Here is a 12,225-nt window from a genome sequence, read left to right on the forward strand (position 1 = left end):
TACTTGTATGCTATGTTTCAGTTTGCATCTGTTTATATTCTGTTTACATTCCTGATGTCAGCCAATCTGTTTGATGATAGGTTCACGTAAAGTGAAAACAGCGTTTGTTTTCATGTTTGTAAATATATACAGTATGTCCTAGAGTGCACTTTTTGAGCACACAAACATAAACACTAAGAACAAACCCATTTCACTCTATCCTTAATAAATTAATTGAGATATTTTAGCAGCTATATTTGTAGTTCATAATTGGGAGGCTGCCTATGTTGTGGACCACATCCACGGCCGCTGGTGCTACATGGGATGATGGGGAAGTGGCCTCAAGCGTTTGTTTCAGATCAGGCTGTAATAGCAGCAATCAGCTCAGCTCAGACAGGCTTTGGGTAAAATGGAAGACTTGATAGAGGTTCCTAGTGGTCCCAGTGGCCGGGTCTGTCACGTCAATAAAAAAACAGGTGCTATGGCCGGGTCTGTCACGTCAATAATAAAACAGGTGCTATGGCCTGGTCTGTCACGTTTAGAACAGCTGTTAGTGGTCAGATATGTCACGTCAAGTAGAGCTGTCAGTGGTCAGGTCTGTCACGTCAACAAAACAACAGGTGCTATGGCCGGGTCTGTCACGTCAGAAAAAAAACAGGTGCTATGGCCGGGTCTGTCACGCCAAAAAAACAGGTGCTATGGCCGGGTCTGTCACGCCAAAAAAACAGGTGCTATGGCCGGGTCTGTCACGCCAAAAAAAAAAAGGTGCTATGGCCGGGTCTGTCACGCCAAAACAAAAAAAAAACAGGTGCTATGGCCGGGTGTGTCACGTCAAAAAAAAAGGTGCTATGGCCGGATCTGTCACGTCAATAAAACAGGTGCTATGGCCGGGTCTGTCTCGCTTAGAACAGCTGAGTGTCCAGGTTGAAGCCAATTAAGACGTGAGCAGTCTCAAGGCTAAACCAGATCTTGGAGCGTCTTATGCTCGTTAGTGTCTGGCACAAGGTCTCACTTTACTCGCTCGCTCTGGGCTCAAAAGATTTGATTTATCTCTCAAAACTGGCACTTTGATAAGATTTTAGGAATAAATTAGAGATAAAAACATCAGGTTCTAATTGTGGTCACTACTGGTCACACACGGTCCGACGTGTTGTCATGGAAACTAATCATCTTCGTATCGTCGCTTCGTCAATTCAGAGCTGCGTTTTTGTTAACTCATAAGTCATCCAGTATCTAACATGGTCAATCATCTAGCTAAAAGTGGTCCATCATCCGGCTTAACGTAATCCATCATCCGGCTAAAAGTGGTCCATCATCCGGCTAAACGTGGTCCATCATCCGGCTAAACGTGATCTATCATCCGGCTAAAAGTGATCCATCATCCGGCTAAACGTAGTCTATCGTCCGGCTAAAAGTGGTCAATCATTCGGCTAAACGTGATCCATCATCCGGCTAAACGTGATCCATCATCCGGCTAAAAGTGGTCCTTTATCCGGCTAAACGTGATCCATCATCCGGCTAAATTATCGTCCATCATCTGGCTAAAAACGGCGCAGCATCAATCAAAAATGGTCCATAATCCGTCTAAATGTGCCGCATCATCAGGTAGAAATGGTCGATGGACGAGATAAAAACAGTCCATCTTTGATTGAATTCCATAAAGCTGACAGTGTTGGAATCAAGAAAACCAAAAGCCAGCCGTCGTAAATCTACCATAGGTTGCCACTGTTGTTTATATCGTAAGCCGCGTCTGGGTGCAGCTATGTAGATTTAGTGCCCGGATTGTAAACTAGAAGTAAACAAATGTTGTTACAAGAGTCGCCAGTTCGAACAATCATTGGCCAGTCTCGCATCTTGTGCTGAAATACAGCATTCAAGGGAACGCTACTCTCCGGTTGGTCAGGTGCTCTCATAGACATGCGCACTTTCCTGCATAGCTTGTATTTGCTTCATTCATTATAACTATAAATAGAAAAACAGACGGAAATCGGGGGTGTAAAAAGAATTTTTTGCTGTAAACGGTTGTTGCAATGAACTTTAAGACAGAGCTGCACTAAAGGTCAGCGCCATGAACAGGCGGGATTTATTTTGTGTTTTTTTAGCAGGCTCCACCTATTGCAACATGTCTAACATGTGTTGGGCTTTAAACTTCAAGCTACAGACAATCTAAAAGGTGTGTCTATCATGTAGACCACAGGCTTTATAGGGTTAAAGTTTTAATCAATTTAACGCGATAGGACTGGAGCCCGGGGAGGGGGTGCAATATTTCTACCCCATAGTGTCGTTAGGTGCTTCATGGGGTCACCATCAGCTGTTGATATCTTAAAACAGATGTCTGCAAGACAATGGGTCTACCTGGTATAACAAAAGAGCACATACACACGTACATTTGGTAGGACAACATAAGCACATACACACGTACATTTGGTAAGACAAAATAAGCACATATACACAGACATTTGATGTACTATTTTTCGACCTTCAACATTTCAAGTTTTTACCAATTTCAACTTGACTATAATAATGTCATTTAAATTTAAAGAAGGCAAAATAGTCATTTATAGAATGAAAACGTATCATTTATTGAAGGGAAACGTGTCACTTAACTTTAATAAACCGGGAGTGATCTCCCCTAAACTTTCTCGAATATTTTTATATAAAACAACAGGGATGAGAACTTGGGCTATAGACATGATTTTTAATCCATTTTAAATACTTACAGTTTTAATAAACCGGGAGTGATCTCCCCTAAACTTTCTCGAATATTCTTATATAAAATAACAGGGGATGGAAACTCGGGCTATAGACATGATTTTTAATCCATTTTAAATACTTAAAGTTTTAAAAATAGAATAAAATCTCGTAGACAAATTAATTGCACACCAAGTGAACGCAAATAAAAAAAGCGCATAATAGTGCGCAATATTATTAGTACTTTTAAAATTTACATTAGTTTTTTGAGAAATCGGAAGTAGCGTAAATTACTACTTCCAGTCAACGGAAATTACTCAAAATTTAACAGAAGGTAGAGAATTAGATCTTTTACTTACATGTGAAATTTCATTTATCTATCTGAAATAGTACTCAAGTTATAGGCTTTTAAAAAATTCAAAGTATGAAAAGTACCACTTCCGGTTATCGGAAATCGCTCAAAAGTTGATACGGATCTACGATTTTGATAAAATACTTATATATGAAATTTCATCAACCTAGCTGTAACGGTACTCAAGTTATCGTGTTTACACACGGACAGACACACACACAGACACACACACACAGACATACGGACAAGATTGCAAAATTATGTTTTTCCGTATCAGTGAGGTGTAAAACGTCGAGATTTGTAAAAATCTCGATTTTTTTTTTTTGCACGATTACAATACTTTCTCTATACTACGTATATACGAGAAAGTAAAAATAGAATAAAATCTCGTAGACAAAAGATTGCACACCAAGTGAACGCCAAATAAAAAAGTGCATAATAGTGCGCAATATTATTAGTACTTTAAAAATTTGCATTAGTTTTTTGAGAAATCGGAAATTAGTACTTCCGGGCAACGGAAATTACTCAAAATTTGACAGCAGGTAGAGAATTAGATCTTATACTTACATGTGAAATTTCATTTATCTATCTGAAATAGTACTTAAGTTATAGGCTTTTGAAAAATTCAAAGTAGAAAAAGTACCACTTCCGGTTATCGGAAATCGCTCAGAAGTTGATACGGATCTACGATTTTGATAAAATACTTAAATATGAAATTTCATCAACCTAGCTGTAACGGTACTCAAGTTATCGTGTTTACACACGGACAGACAGACAGACACACAGACATACGGACAGAATTGCAAAGCCCAGGTTTTCAGACTGGATTACGTATAAAACCTCTTAATTTTGATAAATCTGGATTGATAATTTTTGCCCGATTAAAATAAGTCCTCTATACTTCGGATGTGATGAAGGACTGAGGTGTAATAAGGTGAAAATTGTTAAAATTTCAAGTGATTTTTGTGCACGATTACAATACTTTCTTTATACTTCGTATATACGAGAAAGTAAAAAGGGAGGGGGACAACATATTATTTAAATATTCAATTAACAAGAACGGATTAAATTCAGATTAAAAATGATACCACACTTACGTAATAAACTACGACAATTTTTGCACAAGTTTCTGGCCCTAGTGTGGCGGTGATTGTATTTCTTTTTTTTTTTTTGCAGACTTGCAACGTGACAAATATTTCGACTGCAGTAGTTTTATTATCATCAGCATTCTAATAGGACCTTTTGGGCAGACTTTGCAACGTCAAAAAATGTCGAATACAGTAGTTTTATTATCAACAGCATTCTAATAGGACATTTTTCATACTGGAGTAATTTTATTATCAGCAAGCCTAAAACACATCAAACCTTACGCCGTTAACAAATATTTTCAGCGTACAATAATTTTGTTGTTGATGTCGTCACACAGCGGCAGTCGTTGTCTGCTGATTCGTTCGTCTGCTGGCAATCTTCTTATCACACGATTGAAGCGATAGCAGACAACGGTGCCTTCATTTCTAGGAATTTAATGCTTGTTTTTTTCTTGACCGTTTTTAAACCCATTTCCTGTCTGTAAAAATCCTTACAAATTACTTTTTTTATCATTTATATTTCACGTGGGCGAATAAAAAAAATAATGTACGAAAATACACGTAGAGTACACAAACTGTCGTAAAAAAACGGATCAGTTTTGTATCAAGGCTAAACGACGAAATGACAATGTTTGGGTCAATGATTGCTGGGCGAAACGACAATGGTTGAACTTAAACTAAAACACCATGTAAAGTAGCACATAGTATAGCTCTCGACTTTAAAGTCTTCACTTGTCGTACTAAAATGTTTCAAAAGCCACTTGACTCCATTATTTATCCCACTTGAACCACTGACTCCATTATTTATCCCTCTTGAACCAGTGACTCTATTATTTATAACACTTGAACCAGTGACTCCATTATTTATCCCACTTGAACCAGTGGCTCCCATTATTTATCCCTCTTGAACCAGTGACTCCATTATTTATCCCACTTGAACCAGTGACTCCATTATTTATCCCACTTGAACCAGTGACTCCCCTTCTTTATCCCTCTTGAACCTCTGACTCCATTATTCATCCCACTTGAACCAGTGACTCCATTATTTATCCCACTTGAACCAGTGACTCCCATTATTTATCCCTCTTGAACCACTGACTCCATTATTTATCCCACTTGAACCTCTGCCTCCATTATTCATCCCACTTGAACCAGTGACTCCATTATTTATCCCACTTGAACCACCGACTCCATTATTTATCCCTCTTGAACCAGTGACTCCATTATTTATCCCACTTGAACCAGTGACTCCCATTATTTATCCCTCTTGAACCACTGACTCCATTATTCATCCCACTTGAACCAGTGACTCCATTATTTATCCCACTTGAACCAGTGACTCCATTATTCATCCCACTTGAACCAGTGACTCCCCTTCTTTATCCCTCTTGAACCTCTGACTCCATTATTCATCCCACTTGAACCAGTGACTCCATTATTTATCCCACTTGAACCACCGACTCCCTTATTTATCCCACTTGAACCAGTGACTCCATTATTTATCCCACTTGAACCACCGACTCCCTTATTTATCCCACTTGAACCACCGACTCCCTTATTTATCCCACTTGAACCAGTGACTCCATTATTTATCCCACTTGAACCACCGACTCCCTTATTTATCCCTCTTGAACGAGTGACTCCATTATTTATCCCTCTTGAACCAGTGACTCCATTATTTATCCCTCTTGAACCAGTGACTCCATTATTTATCCCTCTTGAACCAGTGACTCCATTATTTATCCCACTTGAACCTCTGACTCCATTATTCATCCCACTTGAACCAGTGACTCCATTATTTATCCCACTTGAACCACCGACTCCCTTATTTATCCCACTTGAACCAGTGACTCCATTATTTATCCCACTTGAACCACCGACTCCCTTATTTATCCCACTTGAACCAGTGACTCCATTATTTATCCCACTTGAACCACCGACTCCCTTATTTATCCCTCTTGAACCAGTGACTCCATTATTTATCCCTCTTGAACCAGTGACTCCATTATTTATCCCTCTTGAACCAGTGACTCCATTATTTATCCCACTTGAACCAGTGACTCCATTATTTATCCCAATTGAACCACTGACTCCATCCCTACCAATGACTCCATTATTTATCCACTAACTACAACCTTATATCTCCACCCACAGGGACATCATGGATGGCGAGGAACAGAGGGACACGAAGATGCACTGTACATTTAATATTCTGGTAGGTGGCCTTGACCTTACTGTACATTTAATATTCTGGTGAGTGACCTTGACCTTACCGTAGTTTAATGTGCTGGTGGGTGACCTTGACATTTATGTATATTTAATATTTTGGTGCGTGACCTTGACCTTTCTGTGTAGTTAATATTCTGGCGAGTGACCTTGACCTTTAAAGTTTATGTGTATTTAATATTCTGGTTAATGACCTTGGTCTAACTGCACTTTTAATATTCTGATGAGTGGCCTTGACCTTACTGTACATTTAATATTCTGGTGAGTGGCCTTGACCTTACTGTACATTCAATATTCTTGTGAGTGGCCTTGACTTTACTTATAGGTTATCTTTTGGGACGATAGGGTCGTTCATATAAATTTACGTTGGCTCTTTCAGTATGGGTGGGATAGAAATTCTAAAGAAACAATGTGGTGAGGAGGTGGGGAGCTGTTGAAATACCTACTTCTATTTCTATTTTTCTATTGATGGGGTGATTGTAGTAGTAAATAGTTAAGTAAATAAAAGTGTCAGTTAAATGTTTAACATATTAATTAAACATTTGATGAGTTCTCGAGATAGATTATACCAGATTAGATAGTTTAGCTCCTTACGTATAACTGTTAGTAGAAATCAACAAGCACGGAACCAAACCAAGCTGCAATAAATGTGACGTAGTGACATCTTAAATTTTTTAAATTGAAATTGTTAATGTCAGTTTTCATTAGTAAACACCAATTATAATTACAGTACATCGATAAACTCTATTTTTAACTTAAGAGTGAGCAAAGTGTGGTTATTTTTAAGTCCAATATTTAAAAGTAAGAGCGCTAGCTGGTGCGGGTACTCCCCCCTGTCAGTTAACCTACACCGCAGCTGTTCTGGCCTTCCGTGCAGATAGACAAGAACTTCGCCAATCAGCGCGTGCTGCTTCCCGCGCTTTCCCCGTATAATTTTCTTTATCCGTTAAACGACGTCTTTGTTCCATGTAAATGTAGGTAATAAAGTTTTCTCCCCCACCCCCACCCTCCCGTACCCGGCACGCACTTGAGGAACTGTTCAAATTCTACCGCATCCTGGCCACACCCTAAACACAGCTCACGAGATCCGACGTCAGGGTCTGTCTGATCTAACTCATCTTTTGCTCACCGCACTCTTTAGTCTAATCTTCCTTTCTCATCTTCCCACAGTTCTCTCTACTCTCTTTCTCCTCTGTCACCCTCTCACCGTACTCTCTCCTTTGTCACCCTCTCACCGTACTCTCTCCTTTGTCACCCTCTCACCGTACTCTCTCCTTTGTCACCCTCTCACCGTACTCTCTCCTTTGTCACACTCTCACCGTACTCTCTACTCACTTCCTTCACTCACCGTACTCTCTCATCTGTCACTCTCTCACCGTACTCTCTCATCTGTCACCCTCTCACCTTACTCTCTCCTCTGTCACTCTCTCACCGTACTCTCTCCTCTGTCACTCTCTCACCGTACTCTCTCATCTGTCACTCTCTCACCGTACTCTCTCATCTGTCGCTCTCTCACCGTACTCTCTCATCTGTCACTCTCTCACCGTACTCTCTCATCTGTCACCCTCTCACCTTACTCTCTCCTCTGTCACTCTCTCACCGTACTCTCTCATCTGTCACTCTCTCACCGTACTCTCTCATCTGTCACCCTCTCACCGTACTCTCTCCTTTGTCACCCTCTCACCGTACTCTCTCCTTTGTCACCCTCTCACCGTACTCTCTCCTATGTCACCCTCTCACTGTACTCTCTCCTTTGTCACCCTCTCACCGTACTCTCTCCTTTGTCACCCTCTCACCATACTCTCTCCTCTGTCACCCTCTCACCATACTCTCTCCTTTGTCACCCTCTCATCGTACTCTCTACTCACTTCCTTCACTCACCATACTCTCTCATCTGTCATCCTCTCACCGTACTCTCTCCTGTGTCATCCTCTCACCGTACTCTCTCCTTTGTCACCCTCTCACCGTACTCTCTCCTTTGTCACCCTCTCACCGTACTCTCTCCTTTGTCACCCTCTCACCGTACTCTCTCCTCTGTCACCCTCTCACCTTACTCTCTCCTTTGTCACCCTCTCACCGTACTCTCTCCTCTGTCACCCTCTCACCTTACTCTCTCCTTTGTCACCCTCTCACCGTACTCTCTCCTTTGTCACCCTCTCACCGTACTCTCTCATCTGTCACCCTCTCACCATACTCTCTCAATTACTTATGCAGGATAATCGATGATTTTATTTGAACTGTAAAATAAAACGCATTTGCCGTTAAGGTGTATCCATTTACACCTGTGAATTTGCATATGTGAATCTACACATCAATTTGATGCAAACTTCATTTGCTTACAGTAGTAGGCATATCAACTACCAGGCTTTAATCGGGGGGGGGGGGGGGAATCCGTTTGGCAACATTTTTATTAATTTACCTGGCCATCACTTATTGGTAACCTATTTCAACAATATATTTTTAAAAATTTCATTACCTAATGGGTGGTTATCAGGGTGAAAGAACTTTGATCACACAAAGCCTGTCTGTTTAATATAACAAAAATAAAGGGGAGACAGTTCCATAAGCTAGGTTAAATATAGGGAGATAAATGTGTTTAACCACGCCCACTTGACGCCTGCGTCACTTCCTGAAACCCAAGCACACGTGATGTCTTGCTTATATCTCGAGTAAATTAAGCAGAAATCTTTCACTGGCACAGGCGGGCCTAAGGAATGCTGGATAGACGGCCGGCTGGATAGATGGCCGGCAAGACGCTGGATAGATGGCCGGCTGGATAGATGGCCGGCAAGACGCTGGATAGATGGCCGGCTGGATAGATGGCCGGCTGGATAGATGGCCGGCTGGATAGATGGCCCGCTGGATAGATGGCCGGCTGGATAGATGGCCGGCAAGATGCTGTTTTAAGAACGCATTCGCCTCATTAAAGAAGGAAACACATTTTTGTTTCATTAATTATTGAGCTATTAAAACAATTATTTTTACGATTGTTTTTTTTTTAATCTTATAGCCGGGCATTTTAAAAGCAATTCGCGGAGGTGGATTTGATAGTGTGTTTGGCGTAATTTGGGTTTGTGGATACCAGGCACTGATCATATTTTGTAACAATTGCCGTGACAAATGTTAATTTGATCCCCACTTGGCATGCCTACCCTCAGTAACTTGACCACCAAGTTGTTACTTTTGCCCCCCCCCCCCCCCCCGCCACAAGTTATAACTTTTTGACACCCCCCTCCCCCGCCACAAATTGTAACTTTTGACCCCCCGTCCCCGCCACAATTTGTATCTTTTCTGCCACAAGTTGTAACTTTTGACCCCCCCCCCCCCGCCACAAGTTGTAACATTTGCCCCGCCCTCCCCTTTGTTTATGTGTCCGCTGCAGTGGAGACTTTGAAACCCGACTCTCCTGCAACCTGACCTTGTTGTACCAAAAGGTCACGGCCGCCCACAATGAAGGCCGTTATCTTGTCATCAGTTGACTACTTTATTTTGACTAGAAATTATCCGGACCTCTGAAAGCTTTTTGCTGGAATCCCTGCTCCAGCCTCGGCACCCAATCACAGTTTGTGGTCGGGTCAGCTGACATTGTAGGCGAGCTCTGGCGGCAGACTAATCCATTTGTCAGACTGTGGATCAGTTGCTTTAAAAATTGATGACAGATTTACCACCCACACAAACACACACACACACAAACACAGCACACACACACTTAGATTCTTTAGAGTGGAAAGTTATATCCATCATGACAAAACGAACCAACGCCACCAACATCAACCAAACGAACCAACACCACCCTGACGAACCAACAACACCACCAAAACGAACCAACACCACCAAAACGAACCAACGCCATCAAGACGAACCAACACCGCTTTGACGAACCAACACCATCCTGACGAACCAACACCGCTTTGACAAACCAACACCACTCTGACAAACCAACACCACTCTGACGAACCAACACCACTCTTACAAACCAACACCACTCTTACAAACCAACACCACTCTTACAAACCAACACCACTCTGACAAACCAACACCACTCTGTCGAACAAACACCACTTTGACGAACCAACACCACCAACACGAACCAACACCACTCTGACAAACCAACACCACTCTGACGAACCAACACCACCAAGACGAACCAACACCACTCTGACGAACCAACACCACTTTAACAAACCAACATCGCTTTAACAAACCAACACCACTCTGACAAACCAACACCACTCTGACGAACCAACACCACTCTTACAAACCAACACCACTCTTACAAACCAACACCACTCTGACAAACCAACACCACTCTGACGAACCAACACCACTTTGACGAACCAACACCACCAACACGAACCAACACCACTCTGACAAACCAACACCACCAACACGAACCAACACCACCAACACGAACCAACACCACTTTAACGAACCAACACCACTCTTACAAACCAACACCACCCAGACGAACTAACACCATCTATAGGAGCCTGACTAAACGAAACTTCCAAAAGCCGTAAAACAAGGCAATGTTTCTCATCTGGTGCATGTTGGGGAATTTCCGACCTGGGCGTGGGACTTCCCTCCCTCACGGAGCCTGGGTGGGTGGGGCGGGGGAGGGAGAGAATACTCTGTGTGTGGTTGTCATAATAAAGAATGGTTGTCCAGAAGTAGGCTACCATAACTGTGGGTTGTATTGTGTCAAACACCGTCAAGTCGAAGAAGTCGTAAAACCAAGAGTGTTGTTATAAAGTAGTTGAGTTTGAGTTGGTGGAGGATACCGACATCTAATCTTGTCACGTAGATGTGGGATGTGTGGACAAATCGGCCCATTAAAACATATCTGCGACCACATGCAGATTACTTGTGGATGCTATGGTCCAGCGGATGCCGTGGTCTAGTGGTGGATACTGTGGTCCAGTGGTGGGTCCTCCGGTCCACTAAAAGACGGCGTGGTCCACTGACCGCGGCTTATTTATCTCCCCATCTCGCTGCCACTAACCTGTTGAATGAACCGAGGAAAAAAAACTCACGGCGAAGGTCAAGGTTGATAGAACCCGGGCTGCGCGGCAAAGTTCATATTACCAAAGGTCATAATTTAATGTGCTCTCAGTCATAAAGCTATCAAAACCCGCACTCGTACAGCTCTTGTCCTACACAGGCATAACATTATATGCCAGTAGTTCTAGCTTAAACATAGGTCTGCAGCACGCTTTGATACCTGCTGGGTGGTAGACACCAACATAAAACAAGATAGAACGCCGTTATTGTAACGGATCATGACATTTTTTATAGAGCCGTTTTTAGTAGTGAGCCAAGGTGTAAGAGCTTTAACTGGTAATGTGAGTGTGATGTAAGCCTAAATAAAAAAATTAAAAATGTCAGCAACGAAATTTTGAGCAGTTAATGTAAGTTTGAAAGGCTTTGTGGACATGTAAAAATGAGTGATTTTACAATCGAGTATATCGCATGAGTTGCAAGCTGAAGATCGATGCACACATATGACCGGGTGACAATGCGAATAAAAAAAACAACTGGGCTAAAACCCTGGTGTTAAACCCTTCATCATTTTATTATTTTTTTTTTTTTAAATGTCAAAATTAAACATTAAAAAAATCAATTCTTTTCTCTATTGTGATTTTTTAAATAGCCTATACATTAGTAAAGTGTGGCGTTAAGTACAGGGCCAACCAGTCTTTAGTCAACAGATCTTGCAGACGTGTAGCGCATCTTTCTCTGGTCTGTACCTTGTGGTGGTGAAAGCTCTGACCCTCCATGAATAAAGACAGGAATATTAACCGTAATATGACACAAATGGGCTGGCGTTTCCTGCCCAAGGGAGATAAGTAGTTGGGAGTTGCTGTTCCTGTTGCTAGGGTTTGGTTGATG

The 12,225-nt window shown here is 41.8% G+C and overlaps 1 protein-coding gene across 1 annotated transcript in view; it reads left to right on the forward strand.

Moving 5' to 3' along the window:
• Positions 1–12,225, forward strand: part of LOC131958454 (dedicator of cytokinesis protein 3) — a 69,659-nt gene that overhangs the window by 47,253 nt on the left and 10,181 nt on the right. Inside the window, exon 38 of the mRNA XM_059323512.1 lies at positions 6,265–6,325. Coding sequence (XP_059179495.1) covers positions 6,265–6,325 — 61 coding nt within the window. The remainder of the gene's footprint in view (positions 1–6,264; positions 6,326–12,225) is intronic.

Source organism: Physella acuta, unplaced genomic scaffold, assembly GCF_028476545.2.
Source record: "Physella acuta isolate Inbredline_101_S28 unplaced genomic scaffold, ASM2847654v3 ptg001328l, whole genome shotgun sequence".
In the NCBI taxonomy this organism is placed as follows: domain Eukaryota; kingdom Metazoa; phylum Mollusca; class Gastropoda; family Physidae; genus Physella; species Physella acuta.